The following is a 21,098-nucleotide window of genomic DNA, read 5'->3' on the forward strand; positions in this document are numbered from 1 at the left end:
TTAACTTCCAGCTGATGGATGAGAAAATCAATAATAGAGAAACAAATACCGGGGAACTGAAGTGGTGCCCTAGATGTTAGGCCCAGGAACATGCATGCTCCAAGCCCAGGCACTCTGGAGATTACCTGACTCAGAGTGGTGAGCGTGGAGAGGGGTCACTTGCTCTTGGTTCAGCCTATATCCCCATCGCACCCTGTGTGCAAATAGCACAAAGCCCCGTAGTGGATGCCCGCCGGTACTTCCCCCGCGGCTGCAGTAACATCTACCATGGTAGAACTCGGAATCCTCCATCCTTGGCTGTGACTCCTAATTCGACTGAAGAGAGGTGATTTAGAGGCATAGATGCATGGCACAAAAAAGAGCCTATGAAAAAGAGGCTGTAAGAAAATCAAGCTTTTGAAAGTTGAAAACTAACTGGAATGGGTTTCAAAACTAGAATCAGCTTTTCAAGTCAGCATTGCTGGGTCATCTTCTTTGTGGCCTTACCATTCATTCTCCAAGGAAATGGAACTTAAGAATAGAAGAACGAAGAGCACGCTTTTCTGCTCCTCTGCAGCTGTGAGGGATGTTCATTTATGGGTTTCTAGTTGTTAAGAGGCAGTTCACCCTGCCCTTTCCTTTCCTGTGGCCCACTGCTTTTAACCTGAAACAGAGTGGGTATACAGTAAGTCTTCTGCCCTTGGCCTTGAAAGGGTTCTTCTTCCATTAAAAGTGAGACGTTGAGAGTGGAGTATGATAATTCAGTGAGAGTCAGAAAGTAGAAGCAGCCTCAGGAAATTGCAAACTGCAAACTTGACATAGTTAAATAGAAGGTGGGGGGGAGAAGGAAAATATCAGAAATATATTTTTTTTTTTCTGGCAGGCTTTCAGCTCCAAAATGGGGCTAATTCTACCTTTTGAAAGAAGATAATTTCAATGTTTCTTTTTTCAAGAACACATAATTGAAGTTATTTTCCCTCTGAGAGAAGGAACCTCTTGTACATCATTACAAATGGACAAGAAAAGTGAACAGCTCTGGTCCCGAGTGATAGAGTATTCATTATCATGTAATCTCTCTGAATGTCTTGGCTGTCTTTTCCCGGTGTTTATCTGCCTGGGCGGTGCTTTTCTGGTAAAGTTCAGATCTGTACTAAGTTCAAGTTCTCTAGCTCTTTGTAACTAGGAAGGGAATGGTGGGTAAGGACTCACAGGAGAAAAGTGACCCACACTGAGCTCACTATCAGAGTAACTTAAGAGGCTGACATGTGGATGGCCATCTTGTAAAATGGTTCCTTTAATACCTATATTTAAGTGCTTAAATTGGTGGTAACAGAGATTCAAGGTGGTAGGTGTTCTCCTTGGGATCTTCACTGTTTGCACCCCCATGCAGGCTATTTGCTGTGCTTCCTTTTGTATTTAGGAGGGATAGGAAAATTCCTTCTCCACCCAAGGAGGGGTGGTGGTCAGATAGCGTGTTTAACCTTTGTTTGTTCTTGATTTTCATGCCCCACATGTAGTGAAAGTTCAGTAGGCTGCAGAAACCCTGTGACCTGCCAGCTGCTTACTCAGATTCAGAATGCTGAATGAAGTTCTAGATTGTTTCAGGGGATGCTGACAAGTAGTTCAAATCCTCCTGTAAATGGAAATCTCTTTAATGATGATGTTTCCACTTACTCAGTGTGTGTCTGTTTTTATAGACTACAAAGTACCCAAAAATATGAATTATCTGTGATTTCCCTATAAATATCTGTAATGATATGTGCCCTGCATATTATGGGCACAAAAATAAGATAGGGTAAAATCAAAGGAATCTTTGTAAACATCATTTTGCACAGAATGCTACTGAAGGCTCAGGGAATAGAAATGATTTGATCAAAATTACTGGACCAGTTAAAGGCAGAACACAGATTAGAGAGATAAACAGACCCCTCTGTGCTTCTGGGTTCCTATGTAAGAATATATAAAACCCTTCAAATACTGTCAAGTGTTATATAAATATGATGATAAAAGTCCTTATTTGTGCTATTCTTAATCTGGCAGTTACCTTGCTCACTAAGGACTCTGTCCATACTCTGTTTGCAGAAACAGCCCTGATTTTTGCACAGTCTCATCTGTAATTTTTATCAGGGACCTAGATCCCAATTTGGCTACAGTAGTCACAATAAGCCTTCTCTGGAATAATATCAGCTGGGCCACTAGCAAGAAGAGAACCATGACAGAGAGGAACCAGTGGCAGATGCTTGGACATTTTCCATTTTCTGACACTTTGGTGTCAAGAGGAAAAAAAGAATGTACTATAAAAAAAGAGGGAAATATGGGAAAATAGAAAGAATATAAACTACTCCCCCATCGCTTTCAACCATTAGCCTTTGAGCATGTTTCTTCCCAGTCTCCCTTCTATAGCAATCTGAGATAGGCCAGCCTAGTCAGTGGACAGCTCTCCACAGAGTGTGCTCCTCCTTTCTTGGACTTCCAATGGTCACATCTAACTGCAGGGAAGAGTGGAAGATGGAGCCCAGCTGTGTGCTCAGAAAGAGGAAGTCAATTTTGGTGAGCAGTGAGTGGTCTCTGCCTCACTTAGTCAGTATCAGAGTCCTTAAGCATTTTAGCCATTAAATTTCTCAGAAATACCATGCTGTCTGCTTGCATTTTTTAAGGCACCCTTAGACGTGGTGTTTAAAGATGTTGAACACCCAGTTTTAACTCTCTGGATGATTCTGTATTGCCTGTAATAGTCTTGCCATTGACTACAGGTCATTTCTCTAGCCTCATCTGGTTCTGTTCCTCCTCTATTTCTTAACATTTTTTTTCCTAATATGCATATTCTTTTATACATTCTATTCTGGAAATGTCTTGTCTTTTCTCTCTCTCTCTCTCTCTCTCTCTCATTTGTTGAAATCCAATTTATCCTTCAAGATCAAACGAAGAGGTAATATCCTTACTGGTAGCCTTCTCTCACCTCAGATCACTGAATTCATCTCTGTGTTTTAGTATTTACACTTGATTGTGCTTTTCTATTTTCACATCTCTGACTTCCGAGTTGTCAGAGGTGGGAATAATGAATAATTTGAGTTTATAATGATAGTGCTCAGAACTTGGCAATTTCTTAGGAAAGGTATGTTTAAGAGAATTTTGCAGCAGTCTTCTGAAATTCAGTTCTCAGTAACCCATCTGTAGGATATACAATATTTTTTTGCCTCTTCTAAGGATTTCAGGCATTTCAAAGAACATACATATTAGTGATTAATATTGATACTTTTGGACGGTCTTTTTCTAAGAGGCTGGATGCTTTGTTTATATTTGCTTGGCAGGACTCTCATTTCACTATTTAGCAGTAAACCTCTACTCTGGAAAAAAACAAAAAAACAAAAAAACCCAAGTTCCTACAGAGGGATAGAGTGGAAGGACTTGTAGATGACCCCGGCACTGAGGGGAGCCACTGCTGTATAGCTGAGCCATGCCCGACCCAGTACAGCCCGGTGGCAGTCAGGGCTTCACCGATTTTCAGGGGTGGTCCTCCACACCAGGTTGCTCGCTTTCCGTCTCCAGGCCTCAACCTGTTCACTATTAAGGAGGACTACTTGTTACACATGGCTGTTGCATAAACATTTGAGATTACCTGTGTATTGTGAACACAGGCCCCTGGAAAAGCATCACAAAAATTCAAGGAATTATTATTATGCCACCATGGCTATGCTGTGGATACTGTGCACATTTCCGCATTTGAAGAAATAAAAAACAAAATAAGGGAACCCATCCCTTCCAGGCCCCCACCCCACAAATTTTCAGTCATGTTCTATTACCTACCTAGACGCAATGCTAGAAGCTGCTTATTTAAAAGATAAATTGGACAGGTGCTGCTTTTTCTTAGGTCATGTGGAGCCCTGAACACTGAGAAAGAGAAATGAAGAGGGGGTCTCTTCAGCCCAGTGAGAAAAGCCCTAACACAGTGACAGGACTTGAACCACAAAGAAAGTCCTGGACTGATCTTCCTTCATGTGGGAGACATGCCGGCTTTAAAGAGCCTGTGTCTTTACCAATATGTATTCCGTGGATGTTAAGTTTTGTGCACTGTTTGGGGTCAGGGTCAGGGTGGTGGGCGTTGTGTTCACAAACCCTGGAAGAGATGTTCTCTTGGGGTCTTTCTTTATAAGGAAAACCGAGAATCCTAGCACCTTGGGTGGCCCAGTGGTTGAGCATCTGCATTAGGCTCAATCATAATCTTGGGATCCTGGGATGAAGTCCCATGTGGGGCTCCCTTCAAGGAGCCTGCTTCTCCCTCTGCCTTTGTCTCTGCCTCTCTCTCTTTGTTTCTCATGAATAAATAAATAAAATCTTAAAAGAGGAAGAGAGAGAAACCAGGAATCCACGTTTAGCATTTATATGGGATTAGAATGTAAAAGAAGAGGAAAGCACCTTTCCAAATGAGTTCTTTCAGAAACCGTATCATGAGCAAATTGGAAGTTTTGAGAGAAAAAAAGGAATGATATATTTTCCTTAAAATCTTTGAAGTCCTAACAATGCAAGTGCTTTGAAAGTAGGACCTCTACTTGTAACATAAGCGCTAAGGGTAGAATCTGAATTGTTGGCAGAGAACAGATGTGGCCTTCTTGCTGCCTTTGTTGACATTAAAAGGGGAGCAGATATACTAGGCCCAGACAATGATAAGTCCTGTCCATTCCCCGAGAGTCTACCCTAAGACTGGGAGTGGGAATTATCAGATTTTCCTTAATAGTTGTTGATTTAAATTAAAACAACTAGTGCCACTAATACCACAGGTAATATTTCATATATTTCTCCACTTCCTCCATGGGAAGCAATGTTTGGTTGGAAAAAAATGCATGGCAATTGGAGTCAGATGACAGCCTATTTTGAGCTCAAGTTCTCTCCTTATTGCAAGTCTAGAAAACAAGATGTAGGTCATTTTTCCATCCTTGTCTTTAATTCTGTCACGTAAACGGGGATTATCCCTCCCTCGGAGGTGGGTTGCAGATCCAAAGAGAGTCCTTTTGTTACCCTTTGAAAGTAGTTAAGCTGTCTACAGCATGGGATGCAAGCTGATTTTCTTTTTTTTTATTTTTTTTAAAGATTTATTTAGATATTTCAGAGCAAGAGCATGGGAGAAGGGGCAGAGAGAGAATCTCAAGCAGACTCTCCACTGAGGGTGGAGCCCAATGCAGGGCTTGATCTCACAACCCTGAGATCCTGATCTGAGTCAAAATCAAGAGTCAGACCCACTGAGCCACCCAGGCGCCCCCCCACCCCCACCCCGCCCAAGCTCTCTGGTTTTAATCCTCACAGCGACTGTGAGGTAGCATTGACAAGCCCATTTTACAGAAGGGAATCTGAAATCATAAAGAATTCACACGCTCACTTAAGGACATGAAACCATTTCCAGATTTAAATCTCTGTCTCCAGCCATAATGCCACTGGCACACAGTATGTCCCTTCACTCTCTGGCCACAGATATTTTAGGATAAGCTTCCCACCTCATTCCAGTCTCATGGCTCTCCTGTCCTCTCTCAGCTCCAGAGAGAACTTTCTAATCGGATTAGCTCACCTCCCAGCTAAAAGTCCCCACATAGGTTTCTGTTGCCTGTACGTTCCTACCTGCTGAGGGTCTTTAGATACGTTCCTTGTAGCCTATGAGCTTCCCAAAATTGTAAATAAATTCAATGTGCATTTTTATGGGTGCCAGTCTCTGCCAAAAGGGAATTGAGTTGCCTGTGGTCTCATACAAGCTTAGAGGCCCTGGCCCATAGAGAAGCCCTAAGCACCCAGCATGGCATGGCAATTGTTAGCTGGCCCTTTCTCTTGCTTCGTTAGTCCTAAACACAGAACCATTTGCATTGTTCCCCACTCACATCAAATTGTGACCCACCTTCAGCCTTTTGCTCCTTTCAAAGCTCCCACTTGACTTAGGTTACCCTGTTCCAGGGCTTTGCTAGCATCCAGCAAATCTTTATCACTTGAATTCACTGCATTTGAAAAGTTGTGTTTCATAGATTGCAGAAGTCAAATTACACACTGTAAAAGAAACACAAACTTAGAAATTAAAAGGCCTCTAGGATTCCAAACCCAGAGATGATCCCCTTTAACACGAGAGTCTGTATCCTCTCAGACTTTTTTTTTCCTACTTGTATATAGAACTGTAGATAATTAAACTGTACTTACTTTTCAAAAATGAATGGGACCATCAGGTAAGATTCCTATTCTATCTCTAGATCTGTTCCTTCAATAGCATGGCTATGTCATTTTCTCATACTTGAGCGGATAGATTTATAATATACTCTTTAAACGTGTTCACATTCTATTGTATGTTTCTAGCATTGTCCAGTTAAGTGACCTCTTACCCATGGAACAATAGTTACACTGTTACTTTTGGTTCCTCCTTTTTCCAAATATAGTTTCTGTGACTAGCCTTGGTTATAAAATTTTATGATTATTTCTGCAAAAATTTCCTAGAAGTGGATAACATGTGTGCCATTGAAAGTTTAATATTACTAGCAAATCACTCGTCCAGTATTCAAATGTTATTTGCACTTTAGAGGAGGCCTTAAGATTTAACACTTAATGTTTATTGAATAAATGAAGCTAGGGTGGGCTCTTTTGCTGGGCTTATCATGACTAGCCCTGCCCTGATCTTTTTGGGCATCAAATTTCTTTATCTCACTATGAATAAGAGATTGTGGCATGCAGCTCTCTATTTTTTGTATTTGTCACCAGCTACATGCCATAGTTTATTCACTGTGTCCATTGTCCAGTCCAAGTTGTTCAACAATGAAATAGAATCCCAGGGTATGATTATGAACCAACATAAAAAATTCTTGTCATTTTGGCCTTCTTTTGTCTGTACTCCCAACTTTCTATCCATTTTTTAAAACCTAAAAAAAAAAAAAAATAAAAAAAAATAAATACAGAGAAAAGTTCGAGTAGGTGCCAGTTAACAGCTTCACATATGTTTAGATAGCATTTTATGCCTCAGACATCACACAGATAATTAATAGGCATCTTGGAGTGATTGAAATAAATGTGGGTAGTAAGAATGAAACATTTGTACAGGGATTTATACTTTACAGGATTTTCACATCCAAGAACTCATTTTCTGGAGTGAGGATAGCAGGTGAATGAATATGCAGCTTCAGGTTTTGTTGAATTGATTCTTGTAAACTGTTCATGAAAGGAAAAACTCTTGATTGACAGCTTAAGAGTACATAACATTCTCACAATCTCAGCTCTCCACATCAGCCATTGTGGATGTCCTTTCTTAACTTTTTGAACATTTTTCTCTTACAAACCCTCTGATTAAATGTGGGGATATGATATTGGAAACAGCCAAAGTTACAATATAGGCAAAGGAAAATAAAATAATAGAGTCCCTTTTATTTCCATAGTGCAAAGCTATTTTACATCTGGCCTTCCTTCTTTCTCTACATACTTCGGATTCTTGGTTGAACATCTCAAGCAATCTTTCGCTGATACTTTGGTTCTCTGAGATTGCTGTAATTCTGGCTCACCCACCTATTTAAACACCAGCCGAGTAGCAGTACTATTGATGTACCTTCCCCATTTGATATGTGGCTATTTGTAGTACTAGGGGAAGAAGCTACCCTGGAACACAGGGTCATTCACTTTCTGCACCCCTGTATTCCGTAAGATCCATCTTGTCTCACATCTCAAGCTTTATACGTGGTGCAGAAATATTCCACTGCCAGGAGCTCCTTATGCCGTTTGGCCTTTTTCTTTCCTGAGTGTAAAAAACTTCTGCCATAAGTTTCCTGCCCTTTTGCTGAGTAAGTCCTAGTCTGTCTCTCTTGAATTCTTTCTTTCAGGCTGACCAGAGAGGTCCCTTATGTGCCATGGTTATGTACTTTCTGTAGTTGCTTTATCCTTGATTATTAATGAGCCTGAATCTCTCATTTGTCCATAAACTCCTTAAAGTTGGGGGGTGGGGACTCATTTATTTATCTTGTTTTTATAAATATACAAGTGGTACATAGTAACTGCTTAGCAATTTTTGAATGACATGAATTCCTACTGTTGTAAACATGGATTTCTAAAGCCCAGTAGAGGACTCATCTTGATAAGACAAGTGGATCCTGTAAAATGGTATGTCCCAGGTCAGACACTGAGGAACTGATAAAACTGATCATAATGAAACCTGGATTTCTTAGTAGTCGTGTCCAATACTTTTTCCTCTCTAATGAAAACACTATTTGACTGTCTTGAGTGTCTAGACTGCATTTAAAGAACTATGTGTTCTTTGCCTTTCAGGGTGGACAAACAGGGTCCATGGGGCCTCCAGCTGTTCCCCCATCATTCCGCCCTGAAGATGAGCTTGAACACCTGACCAAGAAGATGCTGTATGATATGGAAAATCCACCTGCTGATGAATACTTTGGTGAGTGGGGACTAGAGATGACTTCTGAAGTAAATGCCTTCTGTTTTTCTTAGTTATTAATTAGGAGCTTATCAGCTCCGCTGGCAAGGGTTTGAATCTAGACACATTGGAATTGATATATATCTGCACACAACTGAGTATTCTGGATATTGCTCTGTGAGCTTGCCATAAGTGTGATCTCTGTTGTACTTTTAGCAAGGGTACTGTACAGTTTCTTGAGATACAAATTCAATTTTAAAATGAATTTTGTCATCATATAAGCTTCTCCATAAGCAGAAATAGGGCTTTTGTATAGGTTCAGGTTCCTTACTGGTCTAAATATTTATATACAGAATATGGAATTGGGTAGTATCTAATTTCTGCACTCTCAATTCTTTACCTACGCGAATTTAGGAAAAGATGTTCCTATTGTATTTTTTCAACCTTCTTCCCTCTCCAAATCTGTAAATAATTATGAATGGTTATACCATCCAGTCCATTAGTGTAATGGGAGTTTATGAACTTTAGGCCAATTATGAGGTGTTATGGATACATAACCTGTCCTCAGGGAGGTTGTAATTATTCAGGAGACATAAGGAAAATACATAAATAATTACTAATCTTGGTAGAAAGCTGTAAGAGGCATAAGAGAGGGATGTGTGAGATACTATAAAATGTTCAAGCTCTATTTATCAGAAGCATCAGGAATCCCTTACAAAGGAACTGGTGGTACCTGAACGTGGATGTTTCAAGGCAGTGCCTCCCAGATTTTCTGTGATGACAACTATTTCCTCCTCAATCTGTTGGAGACTGATATTTGTCTAGAGCACAATTGAAATTACTTACTTAAGACATTGAAATCAAAAGAATACAAAATGGAGGGCCAAGTTTTACCATTATGAGATTTAACAGGAATAAATTACTCTATCAAAGTGTTATATCATTTCCTAAATACTCATGCTATGTTTTTGTCCTGTCTCATTGTGAGGTGATAAACATTTTTTAGACACCCTTCCATGGACCACAGTTTGAGTAGCATCACTTTAAGGACATGTAGAGAAAAGAGACTACATTTGGGGGGCAGCAGGAGCAAAGGCATAGAGGCAAATACATCACACAGGGCTTTTACTTCTTTAGACATTTACTATCTTCATGTTTTCCCCTTGCTCCCTATTGGGAATGGGTAATAGCAGGTGAACTGAGGCACTGGTCCAAAGCTATGCCATAGATGGAATGGGATAGGGCATGAAAAACATGGTATTGATTTGTATATAGATACAGGTCAGCAGTGGGAATAAAGAATTTTGGTTCTGGTCCTTTCTGTACCCTTGACTAGCTAGGCAGTATTGAAATATTCCCCATCTGCCTGAGCCCCATTTCCCACCTTGGTAAGTCAAAAGTGTGGAGCAAATGTTTCCTAGAATTTCTTTCGACACAAGTAAGTTCCCATAGAAACAGCATTAATCCAAAGAAATACAACAAAGCTAAAAGCTAAACATAAATTGATAGGACAAATGCATGGAGAATATTTTTAAGAAGTCTCTAGTTATATTAAAGTATACTAAAAGTGTATCATGCTCTTTTTACTGATGTGGTAAAAAGCTTTATATTGGAATCTTAGGTAAACTTTTTAGAAGAGTGTGTTAAGAGCAAAAACTAAGGTTACTGTATATGTATATTATCTGTATACTGTATATGTATATTTTAAAAATAAAAAGCAAACTAACATAACAAGTATATATGCCTCAAATATCGTAGCAACTAAATACACGGCAATAAAGAAAATTGAACATAGATAGTAATTGTGTTAATGAATATGCATTAAGCCTTCTGGGAAACAAACATAAATTAAATTTCATCTTTGCCTTCAAGAACTATCCTAGCTATGATACTTACTAGCTTAGACAACTTGAACAACTTACTTATGCTCTCTCAATCTTTGTTTTTGTTTCGCTTTATCTGTAGTATGGAAATAATCGCTAACTCATACTGTTATTTTAGTATTGAGTGAAATATTTATAGAAAGCACTTAGACAAGTTCTTGGCATATAGAATATCCTCAATAATCAAAGTTATCCCATGCTTATTTAAGAAAATAAGATATGCCCATTAAAAATCCATTAATATTACCTGATTTAAATTTAAGTTCCTTGCAAAAATAGAACATATGTCACCAATTGGTAAATAATCATTGCCAAATAAGGATTATGAACCATGAGAGAGAATGTGAAATAATGATTAACTTTTATTGAGTGCTTACGATATGGCATCACTATTTTATGTACTTTATAGGAATTAACTCATTTCATCCTTATAGAAAATATATAACCCTGTAAATGCTATTATTATTTCCATATTAGGAAATTGAAGCATTGAAATGTTAAGTAATCTGCTCAATATCAACAGCCAATGAATTGCAGAACTTGATTAGAATCCAGACTCCACTCTATACTTTTTTTTTTTTCTAAACACTTTTCCCTGGCTTTATTGAGATGTACAAAAAACAGCTGCATATAAACAGTGTCCCTAACATAGTGGGTTTAGACATGTGTATACATTTGTATTGCTGTCACCACAATCCAGGTAATAAACATATCCATCACCTCCAAAAGTTTAGGCTGGATAATTATGGAGGAGATCGACTTTGGATACACAGAAAATAGAAGGTTATTCTCTTCTGAGTAGATAGAATGAACAAAATTTGAGTTGAGGCCAGAATTATTTAAGGAAAATTTACTTTAGGTGGAAAATATTCACCAAGTGCTTATAATATACAAGCTATTCTGTTAAGTAGCGTGAGGCATAGAGATAGGCAGACATGGATCTTACCTTTAAAGGTGCCTATAGTCTAATAGAGAATATAGACAGAGTGATGATACTTAATCCTAACACAAGACTGAAAGTGACAAGTGACTTAATCGAAGTACAGCCAAAGTTCTTTGAGAATTTGGAAAAATGAGACTAGACATCCCCAGGCAGGAATGGAAACATGTTTATGGAATGGTTAGCCTTTGAGTTACATCTTTAAAAGTATGCTAATAAGAGATTTGGAAGAGAGATAATAGTACAGAAGCAATGTCATTTCTGAGGAGGGAAATTTTAACATGATACAGAATAAAGTCATTAGAGTGAATCACCAATGTAGAAAGGAACAAATAATGAGAAATAAAGTTGGGGAAGAAGGCAGGATATTTGGGGCAAGTTTAGAAAAGTTTGAATATGAATGTGGCAGTGGCATTGCGGTTACACGAAGCAATATCCTTGTTTATAGGAACAACGTATTGAAGTATTTAGGGTGACGTTCATGGTGTCTGCAACTTACTTTGAAACAGTCTAGACAGATGATACATCAATCAATAGATCTACACATATAGCTAAGATGATATAGATAGATAAAGATATTGTGAGGGAGGCAGTATCACTTTAGATTAAAACAGCTAGAGATGCCATTACTAGGACACCCTTCTTCCCCCAAAATGTATTGAAGCTTAGCAAGTGAATTATTTTAAGACTCCTTTCTTGGGTGGGAGAAGTAGAGAGAATTACATTCCTGTGCCTTCTAAACTTGAATATTTTATTTTATTTTTTTAACGATATTATTTATTTATTCATGACAGAGAGAGAGAGAGAGAGAGAGAGAGAGAGGCAGAGACACAGGCAGAGGGAGAGGGAGAGAAGCAGGCTCCATGCAGCGAGCCCAACGCGGGACTCAGTCCCGGGTCTCCAGGATCACACCCCGGGCCAAAGGTGGCACCAAACCGCTGGGCCACCGGGGCTGCCCTAAACTTGAATATTTTAATGATTACAGTGGATCTTTGATATTTCCCCCTCTTGTGTATGTTTACTTGTTTTCTACGGGATGCATACCTTTTCTTCTGCTGATGAGATGATAGTCATTAGGGTGGCGATGATGGGAACTGATATTTATCTAAAGCTCTATTCAGAGTCATAGTCTGACTGACAGATCTGGTGATGATATCTTCATTTTTTAGGTCAGGAAACAGTCAGAGAAGCTGAATGAGTTATTCAAGGTTACATAGCTAATAGGATTCAGGATTTGGACTCCTTCTCATCTCAAGTCCATACTGATTCATTACCATTATAGAAAGGCATACATTGCTCTTAGAGCTTGTCACTAGTTGGCTGTTCTGCCTCATGTCATCCTTTACCTCCCAATGTCATGATCTTCAAGTAAGAGACCATCTGTGCCCAGGGCCATAAGTTGTGTAGCTGGAACTTCAGTGTCACTGGCAATATATCTTAACTCTGTATAATGCCTGAATTAACTGCTGTGGCACTAAGCATGGCCTTTTGGCCATGGTTCAGATACATACTTAAACACAGGACACCCAGTGCCTTCCTATCAACTCTGTTAGCTGACTTGTCCTTCTGTTGACCTCAAGGAGAAGCAAATTGCTGATAACTACAGCACATCTTGTTTTCTTAAGCCAATCCTTGATAAATATTGCAAGCAGGAACCTTCAACTGAATCTCAGCCGGGTATTTTTTTTTTTTTTTTTTTATGGTTTCATCCAAAAAGGTGTTAGTTTTAGTGTTTCAATGCTCTCTCTCTTCCGTCTTCCTCAAAATCAGGGATTGTTGTATGACAGTATAGGCCACAAGGAATGAACCCATAACACGGCAGATGGGTAAGTCCATATCTTAATTAAAGGAGAAATAAAAGTCTCTCATGCTGTGAACACTTTCCATCTACTTAGGCTTATGTGATTGAGCTATAGGAGATTCCCCAAGTATTTTTTTCCATGAGCAGTGGAGTCGTTGAGTGGGCCTCGAAACACTACCCTATAAGGAAAAGAAAGGAAACATAAGGAAATGAGATGTAGAAAATTCTCATCTGCTTCAATAACCAGGCAGTGGTCTTTGGCCCAAATCATTTGCAGCAAGGCTTGCATTTTAGAGCAACCTGTTTCCCTGGGTAACTAGAAAAGTATGTTTATACTAAAGGAGATTCTCAGTGTCAGGGATAGATGTATAGGAAGAACAAGAGGTGATGAGCTGTGAATTATTATAAGTTAGGGTAAACTCCAGAACTTAAAATGAGAGGGAGAATTTTAAAATTAGCTAGTAAGATGAATGGGAAGAAAGGTACCATTGCCAGAATATTCAGGAGCTTGCAAGCTAGTTGCCATCGTTGGAGTTTATATTTTTCAGACAGTTACAAGGGGGAAATGTAATGGAAAGTGGAGTTTGTCTCTAGGTAATTTTGCCACATATTTTGAATTTATCCAAGAGTTTTTCCATGTTGGTTGACACACCCAGAGCCTCCAAGTTTCATGCTTCCATTCATTTTGAAAGAAAAAGTAGGTTTGTGTACAAGAGGTTCCACATTGGTCTATCCCTGTATCCATGACACAGTTCTCCCCAAAATAATGGCATTCTGGCTGTACAGACCCTAAGACCCAAGACAATACTATTAGAATATAGTATCTCTGGAAATGAGAACTGTAATGTATCTGAGGATAGAATGAAAATATCTACCAGCTTATTTTTAAGCACAAAGCTGTAATTATCTTGGCATTACTTACATAGTGTTGTCTTATTCCTTCTTTAAAAAAAAAATGAAGTGTGTGAGTCTCAAAATTGTTTAGGGAGCTATTTGAAGAATCTCAATGCCTTCAGAGCAGCACTAGGTAAACTCTTGTCACAGAACTTGGCGTTGGTCTACGAATTTTGTTCAAATACTCTCCAAGTATTGTTATTGAGGTATATTGGGAAATTTTGCATAAAGCCGGAAGTTTGTTCTGGGGGAACTAGGATGGTAGAACAGAAGTGGAAGATAAAAGGCAGTAGGGACCTGGCATGTGGTAAGCCTCAAGAGAAGAAAGGCCTGAGTAGACATGTGCTATAATTACTGTATTAGTTAAACTAACTCACCATACTTAGTGCAATGTAGCTTCTCAGTTGAGAGCAACATGGATATCCAGTGAATGTTCAGGAGTTGAAACAGAGTGCCCCACAATGAGGATCAGTAGTCTGTTTGTCTTTGATGCAAGTAAGACCAGTTGATAAGTGAGCATGTGTGGAGGACTTGGACTGTGATGCTTAGGAAGCTGCAGACCACTATTTGAGGTATGGCTGAAGGTAAGGAGGAAAGAAACCTGGAGCCCAGGTGCCTCTGGAAGACAGCCATGTGGAAAAGAATTAAACTTGATATCCATATTTCCAAAGCTAGCAACAAAGCAAGGCAAGTGAGGAGAAGTGGGTGATTCCCATTCAGTATAATGAATTAACATTTTGAGCAGACAGAGAGAAGTTCTTGGAAGAGTCTGGCCCAACATCCAATAACCACCACTGGACAAAGTGGGGAAGGATGGTGATATGTATTTTGGAAAGTACTGTCCTACTCTGGTTCAGTGACATGGGCATCTAAACTGGCCTGGGAATCAGCCTCTTGCATCCAGTTTCTTTTTGACCCCCAGATTGTCATTACTATAACGTGATTATAACTGACATCAATATGATGATTTGTAAAGCACTTTCATTCTTGTTATATCATTTGAACTAGACAGCAGCCCTGCAAAATAAACTATTTTTTCCCCATTCGACATATGAAGACATACAGGATCTGAGTAATTAAGGGACTCCCCACTCTCCAGGGCCACCACCCACCCCTAACATGTCAAAGATCCCAGAAGCATAGCTCCCCTAACAGCAGCACTGCAGTGAGACACCCAGGCCTTTATTCCAGATCCTATTCTCTTTCTTCCCCATCACACTCTTCCCACCATGTTGCTAGAGAGTCATGAACTGGGAGGTAGATCAGTGAACATGCCCTGTGCTTTAGCTTTTGCATCTGTACAAGGAACAATGTGTCTGCTTTGAAAAGTGCTTAGGGAGGTCTCAACTGAGAGGTGCTAAATAATTTGTTTTTCTTTGTTGTTATTATTTTGTGTCAAGAAAACAATTTCCAAAGTGTTCCTGTCAATTACAAACTGGGAAATGACTCCAGGTGGGCAGTTGCCTTTGGTACAGATGGAAGGAACCTGAGGCCTTAAGAATCTTATTTTTGGAAAAAAAAATTACCTAATTAATTAAAAAACCCCAAAACCACAATGGAAGAAAAATTAGAAAATGAATGGCTTAGAGAAAAGGTTATATTGATTTGGGAAAAAATGGATTTCTTGGTTTTGTTTCTCTCCAGCTCTTGTTTAAGATATCTGTGGGTCGTGGGAATAGAATGTTTTCTAGTTAATGAGACATATTAGATATATTTCCTTTTGTGGTAGTGATTTCTGGTAAGATGTTTGCTTGGGGCAATATATGTTTACAGCACTAAATAAATAATCCTAAGCATTTATGTGTTCCATCTTAGCACACGTTAATTTTTAATTAATTTGGCTATATAGTGTGTTTTTAAGCATTGATTTGAGAACCTAGACTTATAGTGTCATAAAGAAGAATTTAATCTTAGAAACTATCCAGAACAATGTTCCGTTTTCCAGAAAACTGAAGTCCAAATGACTCATTCAAGGTCAAACAGTTGGAAGTTTTTAAAATTCAAGGGTCAGAAGTTCCTTTCTGAATAAAGAATAAAAATTAGTCTCTGCTGGTAAGAAGAGGGATGGCAGGGCTATTCACAAAGGTGAGGAAGTGGGTTAGCCTGACATTTTTGTGAACCCATCCCTTATTATAATCCACACCTTATTCAACTTGAGTAAAGAATGCATTGCCCCTAAAAATGATAAAATAAAATCAGTAACTAGTGAGGACCTTTGTGTATATACTGTCCTGAGCTCCTTGATTTTTAGATAAAAAAAATTACTGAAGAGATTCTCAATATCTTTTTTTTCCATTTTCATCAAATTGTGTGTAATATTTCATGTCTGTTTTCCCCACTAGAATGAAAGTCTGATTGAAGGCAACAGTTTTGTTTAGTTCACTTTTGTGTTCCCATTTTCACTTCTAGAACAAGGACTGGCTTATAGATGTTCAATATTTGTTTAATTAATTAATGGACATATAAATGAAAATTGTGAGTAGACATTGTATATCCCCTGTGGCAGGACATGGCATACAGCAAATTACAGAGGGAAAATACTTCATTCATTTAACATATATTTATTTAGCACATTATAGAATCATAAGGTTAGAGCTGGGGAGAATCAGAGACTATCTAAGGAAAATCCCCTCCATTTTAGAGATGATGAAACAAATAAATGAGTTTTCTAAGTTGCAAATTAGTTAGTGATAGAGCCATGGATTATAATTCACTTTCCCCCTTTTTAATCACTTAAAGGTACTAGAGAATGTGTAGAGTAAGATACAATTGCTATATTCATTGAACTTCAGTGAAAATTAAGTTGATACCCTTGAACTTGGTCTCTTTTGCATGAATTTTCTATGAAAATTAAGGGTTGAAATTGGTCAGTTGATGGGTTACATAGTTGAGATGTTCTAAGCTGTTAGATTATACTTTCCCCCATTTCTCTCATTTCCTACTGTGGAGTTTATAGTTTTTGGTTCCCAGGCCAATCTCTTAACTCCTCAATTTTCTGCTATTCTGATCTAATCAGGTCAGGTCACATTGAAAGAAACATCCTTACCCCATGTTTATGTGTGTTTTCCATAGCAACAAGCTGTGAAAGGTCATTCGCTTAAACTAAACCCCTTCCAGGCTGTAAACCACCACCCAGAATGGCTGTTTCATATAGTTTTTATATCAACAGCAGACACCCACTTATTCAATTACATTGAAATCATCATTCCCTTCATCAGAGAATGTAATGTAGAAAAGAGATTCCTACTTCATAATGAAACTTTTTTTTTTTTTTAACCTAATAACTGACAGCCAACCTGGCATTCTGGGAGAAAATGAGCTGGCAGAGCACACGTTGTATGCCCCCCCTCCCGAAAAAAAAGATTCCAATTCATAAGTTGTTTATGGTTGTGTGCTGAATGTGGCTAGAGTTGAGATCTGAACCTGCAAGTGCTAATTATGCATTTTTCTGATTTTAAACACACAAATATAGATAACTGTGAACTCTACTCCCTCTACCCTCCAAACATCCTTCTTCCCCCTCACCTGCGCTCTCCCCACAACTTTCTCTAAAACGCACAGATAATCATCTCCTTCCAGACTTTGAAGTGACATTAGATTTGTCAGAAGGGCTAATTAATTGACTGTCAGCAAAGCCATTGTTTGAACATCTGTGGAGTTCTATTTGGTAGATACCTATTGTACTTTTAATTGAATACGTTCACTCATCTACAAATATTTATTGAGTGCCTACTATACACTATATACTAACAATCATTGTAGTGTACACAACGGGAAATAAGAGAATGGAATGTAATGGCAAAGAAGATAAAGCATGGTTAAGTCCTGTAACATCAATGGCTTTGATGGTGAACTGATTTTATGACTGGCAATGGAAAATACATTGTTTTTCATCCAGGTTCAGGGACTTTTCCCACTATTACCAGCTGACTTGGCCAGATTAAATGTCACAGAAGTTCACATGAAGAGACACCTATTGCTAGGGAGTAGACTGATTGGTAACATACTGTCTGTGATCGGGATTCTCAACAAAGACAGTTGAATCCTTTTAAAGAAAAACAAGCAGAAAATAACCAAGACCAATAAACTAGGAAGACCCAGACACAGGTCCAGTACTCTTCCTAACTGACTCCCAATGTCAGTCATGTTGTATTGAATCCTCCCAAATTTGTCACAGCACTACACAGCTCCAAGCTCAGACCTCGGTTGGTTCTCTGACCATCAAACCTTGAATCTTTCCAAATCCTGGACTCAACTCCGCTCCTACCCATAAGTGAGATCATGTGTTCACTTCAATGAGAAAACAAAAATGCTGTGCAGAAGCGACTTGTTCAAGGAGGCTAAAAGGATGCAATAGGCTAGAAGTACTAGAAAGCAATTAATTAACCTCCACTACCTCTTTTTCTCTCCTACTTAGCTTTGGGATCATGGCATAGTTAGAGAGGTGCTTAGAAATTATCTAGCTTCAGAACTTCCCATTCTGTGGTAATTGGAGACACCTTACTAATTTTTACCATATTCATGAACTATCTGGGCTATGATTTGCCTAGTATTTTTATTTAAAATCAATGAACTTTTTAGCCTACTTTATCTTCATCTATATCAATAATATCCATATGTTGATATTATGGGTGGAAATAGGTGCTGCTATTTCCCCTTAAAAGACATTAAATTAAATACCATATTTAAACTTTAAAATGTTCATCCATGAATCCTGTAATGTTCAAAGTATGGAGAAATGTGGATATAATTTAACAAGAAGACCATGATGGAACACCATGATGACATAATTGCCTCAAGGTCACCCATTGACTTGACTTTTACAAAATAAACATTTTTTTTTCCACCCAGAGTAATTATGTTAGCATGAGAAGCAGAGAAGTGGTGTAAAGAGCCAGAAATCAAGCATTCAGAGGCCAGAGTCTGGGCCTGACACTATCCTGAAGAGTCGCTGTGACCTCTCCATCAGCCCTTTTTCCAGAGGGCTCATCTTTTGTGTTAGGAGATTAAACTAAACGATTTATAGGCATCTTTTAGCCCCTTAATTTATTTGGCCTCAAATACTTTTCATCTGTTGTCCTCCACATACCATTAAGACATAGGTGGATAGGAAAACAGCTCTCCTTTATAAAATTACAGCACTGCTTGCTTCAGACTTCCATAGAAGAATTGGAAAATAAGCTGGAGAATTGGAAAATAAGCTCAAGAATTATATTCCCCAGACTATTTTATACTCTGCTCAGTACTGTTCCTCATTTCTTAAGGCTTATGAGAAGGTTCATTGAATTTAAAGTAGCTTTAACTGTCAGTTAATAAAAATAAAATAGTATTATAGGATATAAGGAATACTTTTTCCTGAGGTGGATACTCTCAGAGCATCACTGTTTAAGGATTTTCCTGGGTCAGTAATGTTGTTCACTAGTGGTGCTTGGCATACATAAATGAAATTAATATTAGTAACCATTAATGTGACAGTGATCTTCAGTGTAGATAATATAGCACTGTCATAAAAATGAAGAATTCATCTTTACATGAATTACATGGCATCGGGAAACAAGCACTGGACTTCGAGTCAGGAAGTCCAAGTATAAGTTCTGTGTCTTCTCTGTATGACATTGTGGACATTTGACATTTGCAATGTGCTCTAGAACATTTTGGTAAACATTATTTAAAAACGTTGTTTTGGCACTTTTGAGGTTAGAGTTACCATTTTGCCAAAGAAACCAGCTTATCCAAGGACAGGTTAAGGGATGGAATCAAATTCTTTATTTAGGTTTTCTCTATTAAACTCTGTATATTTTCAGCAATTTTATTTAACCTCTTAACCTTTCAGAGTTTCACTTATTTCACCGATTAAAGAAGATCATTATTCCTATTTTATATGCAGATTATAAGGATCAGGTAAAATCAATAGATGTGAAATGCATCCTAAATCAGAAGAGATCAAAAATTTAAGAGCTGTTACTATTGCTTCCCAGTGCAGCATCTGGCTTGAATTATGCCATTTACAAGTAGTGTATATAATAATCAACCTCTCTGAATTTTTAATATTAGTGTTTGTCTCTCTTTGAATTAGCACATTGTGTGTTCTTATGGTATTCTCTTGTTAATGGAATATCATTAGAGGATACAGAAAATGTTTTTCAGTCGTGTGTGAGAAACCAACACACAAAGACATACCACAGTGTCCTCATTTGCTGAGCAAACTACTCTTGCTTTTTAATGTGGAATGCAGAAGAACTAATTGAAAAGAGACAAAAATGAATTTTGACTCAGATTGTGCAGGATGAATCATAACCCACTTTCTCATCTGAGATGTGAAGAAAAAAAATTAAAGAAAACTAACCACCACACAGCTTTACTGTCAGTGTCAGCATAATCAATAGAGTGTTTTTAGCAGAGCAAAGAGTGCATTACTACCAGGCTGAGAATTTCAGGTAGTAGAAAACCAAGTTAATTTTTCTTTGTCTATAGTCTGCTTGAATTTGCCTTTCTTTCTCTGACTTGGTTAAAATATCATAATCAAGAGAGTTTGGGACCTATCAGCAATTTTTGCCCAAACCATTCAGAAATGCAGTGATCTCTATTGAACAGTTAGAGGCCAATCAAAAACTAGACAGGCTTGAACAACATTCTATCCTAGTGTCCTTTTGTCAGGCAGTAGGGAACAGGGACACAGCAAGGCAACAGAAACTTGGCCACAGTGGAATTGCTGCTTCCCTGAATTTAACTTACTTGAATTGTTGATGTGAATGATTAAAGAAAAATGAAGATTTTTATCCTGCTGGAGTTTAGGATCCAAATATATAATTTACTTGGCTTGCAAATGTAGCTTTTTAAAATTTTTTAAAGGGTTTGGTACAGAGAGGCACTATAGACTATCCTAGGACATGGTCTTCAATTCCTAAGTCAGAATTAATTTCTTTCTAATTTTTATTAATATTATATTTTATTGATAACTTTTGTGGCCTTTATTTCTCATGCGTGTATACATATATGTAATATACATATATATAATGCATATGTTTATATGTCTGTGTCTCCTACTTTAAGATCACTGAGAGGAGAGAACATATCTTGCCTCACCTGAGATGCAAAATGAAGAGGTAGAGCTAAATGAATCCTTAAATCTCTCAATGCCACTCCATCAAGATTTTACTTGCAATAGAGATTCTCTAGTCTGGCTTGATCCCTGATATTCCCACTAATGCTTCTGCTGAA

The 21,098-nt window shown here is 38.2% G+C and overlaps 1 protein-coding gene across 17 annotated transcripts in view; it reads left to right on the forward strand.

Annotated features, from left to right (window-relative positions):
* The window catches only part of LPP (LIM domain containing preferred translocation partner in lipoma), a 670,528-nt gene that overhangs the window by 494,336 nt on the left and 155,094 nt on the right, over positions 1 to 21,098 (forward strand). For all 17 annotated transcript variants that reach the window (XM_072807809.1, XM_072807808.1, XM_072807811.1 and 14 more), the window contains one exon: positions 8,254 to 8,380. In XM_072807809.1, coding sequence (XP_072663910.1) covers positions 8,254 to 8,380 — 127 coding nt within the window. The remainder of the gene's footprint in view (positions 1 to 8,253; positions 8,381 to 21,098) is intronic.

The sequence above is a fragment of the Canis lupus genome, chromosome 31, assembly GCF_048164855.1.
Source record: "Canis lupus baileyi chromosome 31, mCanLup2.hap1, whole genome shotgun sequence".
Lineage (NCBI taxonomy): Eukaryota > Metazoa > Chordata > Mammalia > Carnivora > Canidae > Canis > Canis lupus.